This window comes from Lolium perenne, chromosome 4 (assembly GCF_019359855.2).
Source record: "Lolium perenne isolate Kyuss_39 chromosome 4, Kyuss_2.0, whole genome shotgun sequence".
Taxonomy (NCBI): Eukaryota; Viridiplantae; Streptophyta; class Magnoliopsida; order Poales; family Poaceae; genus Lolium; species Lolium perenne.
This window is the reverse complement of record NC_067247.2, coordinates 70,738,203-70,754,582: the sequence shown is the minus strand read 5'-3', so window position 1 is coordinate 70,754,582 and position 16,380 is coordinate 70,738,203. Positions and strand designations below refer to the sequence as shown.

General features: G+C 47.0%; 1 protein-coding gene and 1 pseudogene across 1 annotated transcript; one reads left to right on the top strand and one right to left on the bottom strand.

Moving 5' to 3' along the window:
- Positions 1-11,712: 11,712 nt before the first annotated feature.
- Positions 11,713-12,614, top strand: LOC127348433 (two-component response regulator ORR41-like). The gene is made up of 4 exons (XM_051374461.2): positions 11,713-11,891; positions 12,032-12,196; positions 12,299-12,418; positions 12,526-12,614. Exons 1-4 carry the CDS (start codon positions 11,838-11,840, stop codon positions 12,577-12,579), a joined length of 393 nt encoding a protein of 130 aa, XP_051230421.1. The 5' UTR covers positions 11,713-11,837; the 3' UTR covers positions 12,580-12,614.
- Positions 12,615-14,413: 1,799 nt separating this feature from the next.
- LOC127348432 (BTB/POZ and MATH domain-containing protein 1-like) lies at positions 14,414-16,081 on the bottom strand (annotated as a pseudogene).
- Positions 16,082-16,380: the final 299 nt, after the last annotated feature.

Below are 16,380 nucleotides of genomic sequence, written 5' to 3'. Positions count from 1 at the left end.
CTAAATTTCCTTAATATATCTTGGGCTCCCAAATCTTCTTATTCTTCGGGTAGTGGGCCTTCAGTAAACCCCGGGTACTATCTTCGGCAGGCCCATTTGGGATGCCTATGTCAATGGGCCTCCATGGATCCGGGTACCTCAGTAGGTCGGTTCGGATACGGCTACCTCAGTAGGTCGGTTAGGATCCGGCTACCTTCGTAGGCCGGTTGGGATCTGGCTCCTTGTTCCTGGGCTGGGCATCTTCCATCTTGATCAACAGCAACTGGGCCGCCCGGTGGGCCATATGCCATCACCACCATCTGTGGGCCACCTGGGCTTGCCGGAATCGGACCATGTTGATGGTATACCTATGAAGTATATCCACAACAGCCTCCATGGCTCTTTTCACTTTTAGGGGCAACATCCTAATATGACAACACACTTTTTGGTACAAATAACTCATAATGAATAAAACACGATGTATGAAACTGTATGCCTCTGCCAGTGTAGCAGGATGTGCAATGATCTAGCGTAACATGGGTAAACCACACATCAGCTGTATAGAATCATGCAAAGCAATATACAAATAATAAATGACAACATGGCATGTAATGTAAAATGGATGTTGCATGGAAATATATCTTGGAACAGCTATGAAAATGCTGTGGTAGGTAGGTATGGTGGCTGTTTCGAGGAGATGTATGGGCTTATGTGTAGGAGAACAAGAGAAAGTCCTCCCACGGGTTTGGATGTACCGGCGAAGTATGCACAATTCTCAATGTGAGCAAAAGGCAATGCACAGTACCGAAGAGGCTAGCAAATATGGATGGTGGAAGTGCCAAAAACCGTAGCTTAACATTAGTCAAAAAGAACTCACAAGCTTATTGCAAACGACTAGCAGGTTCAACATTAAGAGCATGATTAAAATTTCACTGACCTTCAGCACAACTTAGTTATTACGATGAACCTTTAGACATGGAAAGCTATCAAGTCCAACTACGCCTTCAACTATTTAAGTAGAGTTTGTAGTACGGCACAAGCTTAAAGACAACAATCCACTACTAATTTTAACTTATTTATCCAGCAAGCTATACCATCTAAATATCTCAAAACGTTTGCAAAGAATCAAGTTATCAAAGCTCAATGATCTACAAGATTATGCAAGTGTTTCATTATACCACTACCACATGCAACATTTCCTTAACCAACCGAATAACAATGAACGAAGCAGTTTTCAACCTTCGCCATGAACATTAAAAGTAAAGCTAAGAACACATGTGTTCATACGAACCAGAGGAGCGTGTCTCTCTCCCACACAAGGATGAACTTATTCAAACAAAACAAAAATAAAAACAAACAGACGCTCCAAGTAAAATACATAAGATGTGATGGAATAAAAATATAGTTTCAAGAGAAGAAACCTGATAAGTTATCGATGAAGAAGGGGATGCCTTGGGCATCCCCAAGCTTAGATGCTTGAGTCTTCTTGAAATATGCAGGGATGAACCACGGGGGCATCCCCAAGCTTACACTTTTCAATCTTCTTGATCATAGTATATCATCCTCCTCTCTTGACCCTTGAAAACTTCCTCCACACCAAACTTTAAGCAAACTCATTAGAGGGTTAGTGCACAATCAAAAATTCACATGTTCAGAGGTGGCACAATCATTCTTAACACTTCTGGACATTGCACAAAGCTTCTGAAAGTTAATGGAACAAAGAAACTCATTCAACATAGCAAAAGCGGCAATGCGAAATAAAAGGTAAAATCTGTCAAAAACAGAACAGTCCGTAAAGACGAATTTTGCAGGGGCACTTAACTTGCTCAGATGGAAAAACTCAAAACTAATGAAAGTTGCGTACATATCTGAGGATCACACACGTAAATTTGCAGATTTTTTTGATTTTTTTACAGAGACTTCTGCGCGAATTCGTGACAGACAGCAATGCTGTTTCTGCGCAGCAATCCAAATCTAGCATCAACTTTACCATAGAGACTTTACTTGGCACAAAAACATGATATGGAGAGGTTGCTACAGTAGTAAACAACTTCCAAGACTCAACAAAACAAAAATTATTGTAGTAAAATAAACACATGGGTTATCTTCCAAGAAGTTCTTTCTTTATAGCCATTAAGATGGGCTCAGCAATTTTAATGATGCACTCGTGAAAAATAGCAAATGAAGGAAAAGAGAGCATCAAGAAGCAAATTCAAAACTCATTTAAGCCTAACATGCTTCCTATGCATAGGAATCTTGTAAATAAACAAGTTCATGAAGAGCAAAGTAACAAGCATAGGAAGATAAAACCAGTGTAACTTCAAAAATTTCAGCATATAGAGAGGTGTTTTAGTAACATGAAAATTTCTACAACCATATTTTCCTCTCTCATAATAATTTTCAGAGGCATCATCAACAAACTCAACAATATAAGTATCACATAAAGCATTCTTATTCACATGCATAAAAGTATCATTACTCTCCACATAAGCATAATCAATTTTATTAGATGTAATGGGAGCAAATTCAACAAAGTAGCTATCATTATTATTCTCATCATCAAATATAGGAGGCATAGTATAATCAAAATAAATTTTCTCCTCAATGCTTGGGGGACTAAAAATATCATGCTCATCAAAGCCAGCTTCCCCAAGCTTAGAATTTTCTATATCATTAGCAACAATGGTGTTCAAAGCGTTCATACTAATATCATTGCTACTAGCATGCAAATAAGATTCCATAGGTTTTTTAATTTTCGCATTAAACCATTCATGTCTTGACTCAGGAAATAGAATAAAAAGCTCACAGATGTTTTCCATTATGCCTTACTAGTGTAAAACAAGAAACAAAAAGATGCAATTGCAGGATCTAAAGGAAATAGCTTCGAGCACACACACAACGGCGCCAGAAAAGTACTTTACCTGGGACCGAAGTATGAGAGCCTTTTACCTTTCCTCCCCGGCAACGGTGCCAGAAAAGTGCTTGATGTCTACGGGTTCTTCTATTCTTGTAGATAGTGTTGGGCCTCCAAGAGCAGAGGTTTGTAAAACAGCAGCAAGTTTCCCTTAAGTGGATTACCCAAGGTTTATCGAACTCAGGGAGGAAGAGGTCAAAGATATCCCTCTCATGCAACCCTGCAACCACAAAGCAAGAAGTCTCTTGTGTCCCCAACACACCTAATAGGTGCACTAGTTCGGCGAAGAGATAGTGAAATACAAGTGGTATGAATGAATATGAGCAGTAGTACGGCGCCAGAAAATAGCTTGCTGGCGTGCAGTTGATGGTACTAATATTGCAGGAAGTAAACATGCAGTAGAACAGTAAACAAGCAGCGATAACAGTATTTAGGAACAAGGCCTAGGGATTATACTTTCACTAGTGGACACTCTCAACATTGATCACATAACAGAATAGATAAATGCTAAACTCTACACCCTCTTGTTGGATGATGAACACCACTAACTGTGTAGGATTACACGGACCCTCAATGTAGGAGTTAACAAGCTCCACAATATTCAATGTTCATATTTAAATAACCTTAGAGTGCATAATAGATCAACATAACCAAACCAAGTACTAACATAGCATGCACACTGTCACCATCACACTATGAAGGAGGAATAGATCACATCAATACTATCATAGCAATAGTTAACTTCATAATCTACAAGAGATCACAATCATAGCCTACGCCAAGTACTACACGATGCACACACTGTCACCATTACACCGTGCAGGAGGAATAAACTACTTTAATAACATCACTAGAGTAGCACACAGATAAATTGTGATACAAAACACATTGCAATCATAAAGAGATATAAATAATCACTTCACTATGCCATTCATAACAGTGAATAAGTATTATGTGAAATATAGCCTAAGAGACCCACACCGTGCACACACTGTCACCTTTACACACCTGGGACAAGGAGTCTCCGGAGATCACATAAGTAAAACCCACTTAACTAGCATAATGACATCTAGATTACAAGCATCATCATATGAATCTCAATCATGTAAGGCAGCTCATGAGATTATTGTATTGAAGTACATAGGAGAGAGATGAACCACATAGCTACGGGTACAGCCCTTAGCCTCGATGGAGAACATCTCCCTCCTCATGGGAGACAGCAGCGTTGATGAAGATGGCGGTGGTGTCGATGGAGGAGCCTTCCGGGGGCACTTCCCCGTCCCGGCGGCGTGCCGGAACAGAGACTCCTGTCCCCCAGATCTTGGCTTCGCGATGGCGGCGGCTCTGGAAGGTTTCTCGTACCGTGGCTTTTTTCGTATCGTGTTTTAGGTCAGGGACCTTTATATAGGCGAAGAGGCGGCGTCAGAAGGTCAACGAGGCAACGACACAACAGGGGGGCGCGGGCCCCCCCTGGCCGCGCCGGCCTGTCATCTGGTGGGCCTGTGGCCCCCCTCTGGCGGCTCTCGGGTGTTCTGGAAGCTTCGCGTGATCCTAAGATGCTGGGCATTGATTTCGTCCGATTCCGAGAATATTTCCTTACTAGGATTTCTGAAACCAAAAACAGCAGAAAACAGGAACTGGCCCTTCGGCATCTCGTCAATAGGTTAGTTCCGGAAAATGCATAATAATGACATAAAGTGTGTATAAAACATGTAGGTATTGTCATAAAACAAGCATGGAACATAAGAAATTATAGATACGTTTGAGACATATCATGGATCTAGGCCTTAAACTCCTAGATTGGAACCCACGGGGACTTAGCAATCCTGCGCGGAGGGCAGCGATACGCGGAGTCGTTGAGCGCTCGGCTTGGGATATCGTCTGTCTCCAAGAAACGAAGCTTGCTGACGTGTCCGACGCCATTCGTGCTGAGTCCGTGGGTAACCGTTGTCGCTCGTCTTTCACCTCTCCGGCTGAGGGAACCAGGGGTGGCCTGCTGGTGGCATGGGACCCCGATAAATACGACGCCCAGCTCATCAGCTCGGTGTGTCACTCCATCACCGCTTCATTCGCAAGCAGGGCAGGTGGACCTGCCTGGACTCTCACCAACGTCTACGGGCCTTCCGATGTGGATGCTGCTAAGGAAGCTTTCCTCCTCGATCTAGCGGCGTTGCGGCACTCTGTCGTCGGCCCCTGGATCATTGTGGGGGACTTCAACGTCATCATCTCCACGGCGGACAAGAACAAGCATAGGCTTAATAGGCGCCTCATGGACAAGTTTCGGGCCATGCTTAACATCACGGAGATGAAGGACATCAAACTTGTGGGACGTCGATTCACTTGGAGCAACGGGCAGGACCCGCCCACCCTTGTCCGCCTAGATCGGGCAATCTGCAATGTGGATTGGGACACCTCCTTTCCCAATGCGCAGCTCACTGCCATCTCCTCCTCGATCTCGGATCACTGCCCGCTAGTGCTGTCATGTGCTGGGAAGGTCAAGCGCTACAGCGGCTTCCGCTTTGAGGCGTTTTGGCCACACATCGAGGGATATGCCCAAACTGTGGCTGAGGCCTGGGTACAGCCTTACAATCATTTCAATGCCCTCATCCGGCTTCACCGCAAGCTCTCCCGGACGGCCACCGCGCTTCGGGATTGGCACAAGAAGCACATTGGCGATACCAAGCAGCAGTTACTTCGGGCGGAGAAGGTGGTGAGGCTCCTGGACGTGGCGCAGGACATGAGAGCCCTCACGGCGGAGGAGGCCGCCCTCCGCCACCAGCTTAAGTCCCGCATTCTGGGCCTCTCTCGGAGTCTCGGTGCTTGAGCGTATCAGGATTCGTCAGCGCTCCAGGGTGTGTTGGTTGCGTGCCGGTGACGCCAACACCCGCTTCTTCCACGTCAAAGCAAATGGCAGAAGACGGAAGAACTTCATCCACTCCCTGCAACGCGATGGTGGTACGGATGCCATCTCGCAGGAGGAGAAACGGCAGGTGGTTGATGGTCACTTCCATGCCATCCTCAGTACAGCCCCAGCTGCTTCCGTTACCTTCGACTGGGATTCGCTAGGACTGCCTACTCATGACCTCTCTGCATTGGACGCTGACTTCACACTCGATGATATCCACGACACCGTCAAGTCAATGCCTGAGGACAAGGCACCAGGCCCCGATGGTTTCATCTCCAACTTCTTCAAAGCATCGTGGGACTTGGTTGGCCAGGACATTCTTTTGGCTTTTCAGCAAATTGCGGAGGGGAACTACGCGGGGCTGCACCAGCTCAACGTTTCCCACATGGTGCTGCTGCCTAAGGGGGCTGACGTCTCGTCCTTGAAGAACTACCGCCCTATCAGCCTTATGCATAGGTTCGCTAAGCTGTTCATGAAGGTCCTCGCCGCTAGGCTTGCTCCTCGGATCGATGATCTTGTGGGCATTGAGCAGAGCGCCTTCATCAAAGGCCGATGTATCCAAGATAACTTCATCTACGTTCGAGCTCTTCTTCGACGCCCGCACCGCTCAAAAACGCCTTCGTTGCTATTGAAGCTTGATATCTCAAAGGCCTTCGACTCGGTATCCTGGACTTACCTGCTCGACTTGATGTGGGTACGTGGCTTTGGGGTGCGTTGGAGAAACTGGATTGATGCCTTCCTCTCTACCGCTTCTTCGCGTGTGCTTTTCAACGGGGAGGAGGGAGCCAGCATCTCTCACCGGAGAGGCCTCCGGCAAGGAGACCCCCTGTCACCGCTTCTGTTCATCTCGCCATGGAGCCGCTACCCCGCCTCTTCGCCATGGCCACTGAGGACGGCCTTCTTTCACCGCTTGCGGGATCTATCCGTTGCTCCCTTTACGAAGATGACGTGGCCCTCTTCATCAAGCCGACCCAGGGGGAGATCTCCGCGACGACGACAATACTGCAGGGCTTCGGTGAAGTGTCGGGACTGGTTGTCAACCTCACCAAGAGTCAGGCCATACCGATACGCTACGACGACATCGACCTCGACACTCTCTTGCAGCCGGCTGGCCTGCAGGTCTCCCCTCTTCCATGCACCTACCTGGGCATGCCCCTTTCGCTGCGCCGCCTCCGCAAAATAGACATCCAACCCCTCATCGACAAGATTGCCGCCAGGCTTGGACACTGGAAGGGCAAGCGCATGTCCAGAGCAGGTCGACTAACCCTGCTTAAGGCCGTCCTTTCAGCGTTGCCGATGTTCTTCATGACGGTGCACCCCCTATCTGCATGGGCGGTGGCGCAAATCGATAAGTTGCGTCGGGGCTGGCTTTGGGCGGCGAAGGACACATGCAACCCTGGCCAATGCAGGGTAGCCTGGAACCGGGTGTGCCGACCGAGAGAGTTGGGCGGCCTGGGGGTCCTGGACCTCAGGCGGTTCAATAACGCCCTTCGCCTGCACTGGATTTGGCAAGCCAAGATTGGGGCCAATAAGCCTTGCAAAGGGCTTCTGGAGCAGCCTTCCCCCTCCGACCAGGCTCTGTTTGCCTCCATGACTGAGGTAGTCATTGGAGATGGCTCGTCGATGAGCTTCTGGTCCGACAGCTGGGCCGGGATGCCCCTCCGAAAACGCTGGCCTAACCTTTTCTAGATTTCGAGGCGCAAAAATAGGATGGTGGTGGATTCTATTGACGACGATCACTGGCTCATGGACCTGCGTGGGAGGATTTCCCTTGCCCTGTTGCCGGACTTCGTCGCCCTTCGTCAAGTCGTGCGAGGGTGCAACCTTGACCCAGAGTCCGTCGACACCTTCCGTTGGAAGTCTACCTCGGGCAGCTATTCCGCGTCTTCTGCTTACGCGCTTCAGTTCGAGGGGACACCTCAATCCCCTCTTCGTCATATATTGCCGGTCTGGGCTCCTCCCAAGTGCAAGTTCTCCCTCTGGCTTCTGATGCAGAGACGCTTCACTGCGGACAGATTGCTGCGCTTCGGGATGCCCAACCAATACTTCTGCCCCCTATGCCGGCGAAACCTAGAGACTCCGGCACACCTTTTTGCTGAGTGTACTTGGGCTAGGCAGGTCTAGGATCGCACGGCCCTTCTGCTTCACTGCCCAGCCATTACAGCACCGGACGGGGACGATCTAGCCCTTTCTTGGGTGGTGTCCAAGCTGGCAGGAACGGACCGGCGTGCAGCTTCGCTCACCACACTGGTTGCATGGGAGATTTGGCGCGAGAGAAATAGACGTGTTTTCTGTAATAAAGAGTTGAGTGTGTCCGGCCTTGTCCATCTAATCTCGGACTAGGTCAATAGTTGGGTGCTCGCCGGTGCGAGGCACCTTGTGCGGCGAGAGTAGGCGCTGAACCCGAGGTGGTTTTAACCACCGGCTTTCTTTGTACAGTTATTTTTTCCGGCTATATAACTGCTGAGATTCAAAAAAAAACAATGTCACATGTGCGCGCACTTTGCTTGCACAAAATCGCGAGCAGGATCGGCATTGAGGAAACAAAGATACGATCGGGCTGATGCGCGGCAATTATTGCAGCGCGCGTAGTTTATCTTGCACAGCATATGTACACCAGCACACACGAGGCATTGTTAGGTGATTAGCTACGGGTAGTAGTACCATGAAGAAGCATCATGCGTGCGACTTGTTAACACTATCGGTCCTCCAGATGCTTGCCCAAGAGAGGCCAAGCAATGTGCATGCGGTGGATCTGAACAATCCAACGCGTTCATGCCGTCGATCTGAACAACCCACGGATATTGCAAAGACGATTTAAATATCCGCAGGTAAGGAGATTCTAACTTCAATGTCAGTACGTACTCGGTACATATGTCACCTCGAGTTTGTATTCAGTTATGCACGTCCTAGCAGGGGGACTCTTTCTTGTAGAGACATGGCTGACTCTGCTACTGGCCCCGCAAAAATCTGCTCTTTCCCTTTTGCTACCTGGCTTTGTATCGTTTCGTTTTGGGATTTGGCAGCGGTGGCAAAGGGCAAAGAGGTGGGGAAGATTGGATCGGAGTGGACGGGAAGCTTTTTGAGATGCCGGGAGTCAGTGCCGAAGTAGTGTTACCGGTCATGTCTACTGATATGTGCGTTTGTTCCGCCGTTAAACCAGTTCAGAAAGATGCTGATCATGTTGTGTTGTCTACTGTAGAACAGAGGAGGTCGCGTGGACGGGCATCAAATCCACGTCGCTCCCCTTCCCGGTGTCCGGCGCGGCGTGATCAACTGGCCGGCCGTCGGTCAGCTCGAGTGGCGCGCGGTGCACTAGTGGCGAAACGTCGACCGCGGCATGCATGAGTGCATGGAGTGAAATGGAGCCGAGAATCGTCTGTCATGGTGGACCCAAAAAAAATATACGATCCAAAACATGCCTAACATGTAAAATCATACCTCTCCGGCTTTCCCACCGACATGAACCAAAACGGCCATCGGAAATGAATCGATCTGCAGATAGAAAACTTGCTATGAGTAACGCGACAGAATTGCCAAGCATCGGCCCAACTACGGTGATTCTACATGTATGGGCGAGGTTTTGTGCATGTTTTAGCCTTTGATCCAGTGTTTTAAAATTTGCGTGTCCATATTTCATTAAATTTCATCAAGTTTCTGTAGAAAACATGGAACTGAACTGAATGAAATGCAAAAGAATGGTGTAAAACCATGCACGGGAGGTCAAACAAAGTCATTTCTCAAGCATTGTACCGTTTTGGTCGTTGCATTCCGAGGCCCTTATCTATAGGATAGTACAATATAAAGAACGAATTTAGCTAGTTTGGATTTTAAATTCTTTCGTTGCTACAAATAGTTATTTTGAGAACAAGCTTGAGCAAGAAATGCGCACTACCCCCACTTGACTCGATCTAGAACTTTCTAACTTAGTTATGCCTATGTTTGATAGTATTATACTACAAAAACCTCTATTGGTATTCATTAGAGTACGCTAGAAGACACGATCTGAAAATCTTTAGGTTAATGATACTATGGTTTTGGACATGTATAGTGTAACAATTTATATTTTGTAAAGAATGTGATATCTTTTACTTTGCTTAGTTTCCTCATAAACGTGTTCTCTAAAATTTGCCACCTTTTATAAGAAAAGATGAATTTCCTTTTCCAAGTGAAACTATGGTTTTAGTTTAATAAGAATATTTTACTATAACTATAATAACCACAAATCAAAGAACGTTGTATGTTATTAATGGCATGGTTATGCAACGATTTCACAGTTACTGGATAATTTACGAACAAGTAAAAATGTTGTGTACAAAAAGTAATACATTTAAAATTTTATTATTTGTGCTCTAGATTGTAGAAATCTTCGTAGGGAAACAAATGAGATTTGTTCAAGGACTATATAAAGAAAAATATCGTCCAGAGCAGCAGAGCAGTGAGTGAATAATAAAATGGAAGGGATAGAGAGACAACATAGAAGCATGATTCCAGTTTTGGCCTAATTGGGGTTCTATCAGAGATTAGGATGGATTTGATATCATTGTTAGATTTAAAGCTTTAGGATAGACAACATTAGGACATAATCTCGTTGGTTAGAACACTTGCATTGGGTGGAAGCGTGTGTAACTGAGATAGCAGTCATGGCCATCGGAGGCCTCTGCCTGCTCAATGATGCAGAGACAGTCGATGAAGAAAATGGAGCGGTAGCTGCTAGACAGTGTACCCGTCCTAGACGCCACCGGCACTGCACTTGGGCGGCCGACGGTGGTTGTCGGTCATCTAGCCTCTCAGCACCACTTAAGTACCGGTGATTAGTTGGCTAGGCATGTACTATCTTTTTGCCTGACAACTACGTCTCTTCTTTTATACCAGGTGTTGGAGGCTAGGGACCGAAACCAAAAAGTTGGTTAGGCGCCTCCAATCAAGGCTCCCACGTGAGGGGACCAAAGTCTCCGTGTCTTTCTCTCATTTTGTTAGACTAGATCAATTCCAACACATTATTGTAGATGATGCCACCATCTTCATCGACGTGTAGGCCAAAACGAAGATGGCTACAAAAATCCTGAATTAATCTGTTGAAAATTCTACTTTTATTAAAAACTCCACTTGTAGATTGGGTTTCACATCCCTCTAGATGCCGACGAGGCTAGCCGGAGGAGAGGGAACCGATTCATGGCGGTGACGGAGGTGACGACACAGGCAGGTTGTTTCAGCGGCGGCTAGGTACACAAGTCCAAAACGCAGGATCCGTCTGTCCCTATATCTATTCTTGAATGTCCCTCGATCTATTCTTCTACCACCCAATAGAAATTCGACGCTCAATGTAGTGCACGTTTTGGCTTCATATCGAACCAAATTACCAACGTGAGCAAACGACACGTGGGCTTGCCAACGATAGAGCATCCAAGTAAATCAAATAGTTCAGCCAGCTGCTCGATCCGGCAAATTAAGCTAGCTTGCACGAGTCGGGACAAGCAGCCATATATAAAACCAATGATCGGCGACCCCAATTACCATTCCCTCGATCACTGGATGCTCAGAATGGTTCCACAGATATAGCCCGATCTGATCCTGACGATCTGTGGCATCTTAACCACGTCATGTGTGTGCACTTTTCCTTGCACAAAATCGCGAGCAGGATCGATTCTTGAAACAGAGACACAATCTGGCCGATGCGTCGCAATTATTGTTAGGCAATTAGCTACCTATGGTGTTACCGTGAGGAAGTAGCATGCGTGCGGCCAGTTAACACTGTGGATCGGGCGGTAGTAGTTACGATCGTACAGATTCTTGCCGAAAAGAGGCCAAGCACCGGCAGATGGCGTGAAGATTTACAACCCATGCAATTCCGTGTAATGTAAACGTCGGGGAGATACACCGCGATCTGTGTGCTCCGGCCTCATCGATCCATCCATCGAGCTGCCAGTCTGCTCACTGTTTAAAAAGCGGGGCTCCGTTTCTAACTAGCCAGCAACGGTTGATACGAGTTAGCAGACAGTGTCTCGAAAAAGGTAGGCGGTGACGCAGGCAGAAGCAATGGATCGGAGGAGGATCAGAGTGCTCCTCGTGGAGGACGAGGAGATCCACAGGGTACGTAATTAACTGGTTGATCACTAACCTGCTGCGTGTGTTAACTGCACTGTTCGCTCTTGTTATGATTTAGTTCTGTCGATGGAGTAGGCGATCGAGTTGCTATATATGGTTAAGTGATGATCATGTTGGAATAGCAGGTTGTGGCAAGAGCGGTGCTGAGGGCAGCCGGCGTCGAGGTGGAGGAGGCGGAGAACGGCGCCGAGGCGGTGCGGCGCGTGCGGGAGAGCGGCGCCGGCGGCGGCAGCGGCGCGTACAACCTCATCTTCACGGACAAACAGATGCCGGTCATGGACGGCCACGAGGTATAAACTCCTCATACACTTGCCATGGATGCATGCCGGCCGTGTACATAAATATGCGTTAGTCATCTGTCCGGCCGGGCGAACGTGTGCGCGTGCATGCAGGCGACGAGGCAGATCCGGGCCATGGGGGTGGCGACGCCGATCGTCGCCGTGTCCAGCGACAGCCTCCCGCCGGACGTCCAGGCGTTCATCACCGCCGGCGCCAACGACTTCACCCCCAAGGTGACCATCCACCGGATCAACCTTGTTTTACTCCTGATGCATGTATCTGACGCCCTTGACTCGAGCTCTCGCCGTTTCCTGATCCTGATGCATATGCATGCGTGCAGCCGCTGACGAAGGAGAAGCTGGGCCACATTCTCGCGAAGTTCGGGCTTGCATAACGGCCATTAGCTAGTACACTACTCCACTTAGCTTGGTTCAGAGACATGCGAACAAGCATATGTTGATTCCTGCAAATGTCTCGAGGGGGGCGAGGAACTTCGCATGAGGTGCCTTAGAGTAATTCTCGTGCTTCCGGTCTATGGATTAGTTATAAAAGAAGCATGAATATATTGATTATTCTATGCATAGAATAGAATGTGAATTTGTTTCTAGAAAACAAATGTGAATATATGGGTTCGCACATCGTGCGATGATCATTTGGAGATGTCCCAGGCCGGATATGGTGGGCTTTGGGTGCCTTATTTCGTCCATGGCCTCTACGGCTTGTTAATCTCTGAACTTCGTGGTTGGAAAATAAATGGTATTCAGATGACTTCAGTTCTGCCATCCTTATTTGTGATTCAGACATAGTAGTATTTTTTTCCCCGTAGGGATGAGCTAGTACTATTGCAGAATATAAACTCTATTGCTTTAGTCGTAGCCATCTGGAAGGATGCCAAACTTCCTATCCTGCAGCCTTGCCTGATCACCACATAAGTCAGTCACCAATTAAAAGGATGCTTTTGCCCTGGTTGTCTGCATTTCGTTATCCCAAAAGGTAATGAAATTCGATCCTGCTGGATCGATTGGAAAAATAACCACATAAGTCAGTCACCAATGAATACTATGTCCAAATATCATTGCTACCAACTGCAACCCTAAGAAAAATATTAAACGATATAATTAAACTCAGGCTCAGTTTGGTTGCTCAGTACTTTCTAAACCATAATATTTTAAGATCAAAGTATTTCAACGCCTCGCTGACATATACCACAGTTTACCTCCTTTCTCGGTTATAGAAAAATAGGATGGGACCTCTTTCTCCAATACTTGAAAACCTTCAAGTTTTGGATGATAATACTTCAGTTTTAAAACCATAGCATTTATTGGATCCAAACACCTTAAAGTATTGAATACTTCAATATTTCCAGAATCTGAAGTATTCTCTGAATACTTCAAAAATATTTTGATGCCAAAGAGGACCTCAGTTGTGAATACATAGATTTTTTGCTTTTTTATAGGGAAATATAGATTTGGGTGGACGTTTTGGACTAGTAATGTTCCAAGCATTGGGTGGCTTATTTCCTCCATGGGCTTCGTGGGGTCGTGGCCTGTTTTATCTGAATTTCTTGGTTGCGAAATAAATGGTATTGAAATGACTTCAGTTTGCTATCGTTATTTGTGATTCATACTTGCAGAATATACTGGTATTTCTTTTGCGAACTGAAATATTTATCCCTAGGATATACAGGATGCAGCTTTATGTGAAATATCTATCCCTAGGATATACAAGATGCAGCTTTATGTGAAATATTTATCCCTAGGATATACAGGATGCAGCTTTAAATACATTCAACATTGCTTCATATGATCACTTCAGAAGTCAGTCACTAACAAATACTATGCCCAAATATCACGACGACCAACTGCAGTATTAGAAATTTGTAAACCATCTACGGACATAAACCCCAATTGTGAAGCCAACAATTTCTCAGTGGATACACACTAGCTTCCAAAATCTCATGGCTTGCAGAAAATGTACAAATCAGTGAAGGCAAATGAAGGGGAACTAGTTGAAAGGCTTATAACTTCTGGAGTAATTGTTCATCGGATTAGCATAAATACAACTAGTAGTTTGATCTGCACATGCTTGTTGTGCCATTAATAATTCTTAACAAAGGACACATTGACCAAGCAAAAGGAAAAATGCTGAGGTACATCATATCTTTGTGAGAACATGACTAAAAATAAAACTACTAATAATAGTATGCAGTCTGTAGTACCTCTAATGATTGCAAGTGCCAGGAATTAAACCTCATGTCCATGCCCTTAATCTTGTTCCCCCAAGTCAATTAGACCAACCTTGATCACGAGGAGATCCATGGCAACATCGGGGTAGCTCTTGAATAAAGACCCAAAGCCTTCAGACTCCAATACCGCATTCAGATTCGTCGGCGAGCAGGTGGAGAGAAAGTCCAAGCATGCCGCCTTAAGCCCATGGCAGTGGTGCTGCTCCGCGAGTGCCCAGATGGTCACCACAGAGCTCGTATCAATACCTCTGCTCAACTTATCTTGGCAAATCAGCTTGCACCTGTCCAGACCATACCTGTCCGCAGCAACAAGCAGATGCTGAGCCATGACATATTCTTCGTGTTGATCCATAATATCAGGCAGTGCATCCGTGTACATGAAAGTAAGCAGAGCTTTGAACACTTGTGCCTCCATGTCATCTATACGTATGGGAGCTGTTGTTGTGCTCTCCTTCATCGGGCTAAGGAACTCGGCTCTGAAGACCGGAGACCGGGCAGCGAGCACCGACCGGTGCGCCGAGAACGTCTCCCCACCGACTAGGAACTCGACATCGACGACCGCCTTGCTCAACAGGAGATCCCCGAAGTGCATGTGCATGTCAGACGGCGGCACAACTGGCTGGTGTCTCCTGAGCGTGGAACCCGCCGAGGACACTGACATCGACCTTGACAGTGAAGGAATCGTCGTTGAGGTGCTCTGAATTTTCCAATACCTCCCTTCTGATGAAATTATCGCATCCCCAAGAATTAGGAAGATGGAGGCTCTCTGGACCAGCAATGCCGGTATAGGACCGCACCGGCTGCCCGTGTTGGTCCAGTAAGCTGAACTGAACGTACACCTTCACGGCCTTGGTGTTGGCGGCGGTATCATCCAGTGTGATAAAGAGGGAGATGTAATCGATGCTCTTGGACTTGCAGCCGTTGGGATAGTAGCGCACACGCCATGTGCGGCCCAGGGATTTTTTTCTCGGCCGAGATTTCCGAAATCTGGCCGGAAACCGCTTTTCTCGTCCCCCTCCGAGATATACTTATACCGATCAAAAAAATTCGGACTGATTTAAAATTTAATTTCCAAGAAAGGTCAAATATACGTCGAAAGGCAACAGTAAGAACATATAACTCTATGGCCTGGTGGTAATATGTGCACCGTGGCTCTGTTCTGAGGTCTCTGGTTCGAATTCTTCGGGTGACACGTTTATTTTTTCGGCAAAAAATTTGAAAAAGTCCGTACTGCATCTGCGGGGATCGAGCTTACGACCTGTTGGTTTAGGACGTGACGCTCCGACCACTCGACCAAGCAAAGAGTATTGTACAAATTGGATGGAAGTTTTATTTGTTTTGGATCAAAAAATATTTGAATTCAAAATTCGTTTGAATCAACTCGGTCGGTAAATAACCGAGATTTCCGAGATTTCGCGGTAACCAGTAATTCCGATGCCCTCCGGTAAAAAAAGTGGCCCGAGAAAAAAAACCTTGGTGCGGCCACCAACCCGGAACGGCCAAGAGTCGATCCGCTCACCATTGGGGAGCTCTTCGTGCGCGAGTAGCTTATGATCTTTAGCATGTGGTAGCCGCTGATCGCGCCGGCAACAATGGAGGAGGCGGATCCGGAGAGGGGCGCGTCAGCGGAGACGCGCGGGGAGGTCGGCATGCTGGACGGCGTGATCGGTTGGCCGGGTCGCGATGGCTTGAGGTTGAGGAGGCGAGACTCCTCCCCTTCTTTTGTGACAGGAACATCGAGGGGTTTTGGTGGTGTTCTTTTATTATACTGTGACTAGGGTTATTGTGGAAGTGTCTTGGGCTTTGGCGCCCGAAAGGTTAGGCCGAGCTGTGTCAGTTTAGGCATATTCTCTATTTCCTTGCTGACCTTTTCACGTCATGGCCTTTATTACGAAATCGTTAAAAAAAGGCCGACCTTCGTTAAGGCAAGGCAACTCGCTCTGCACGCGA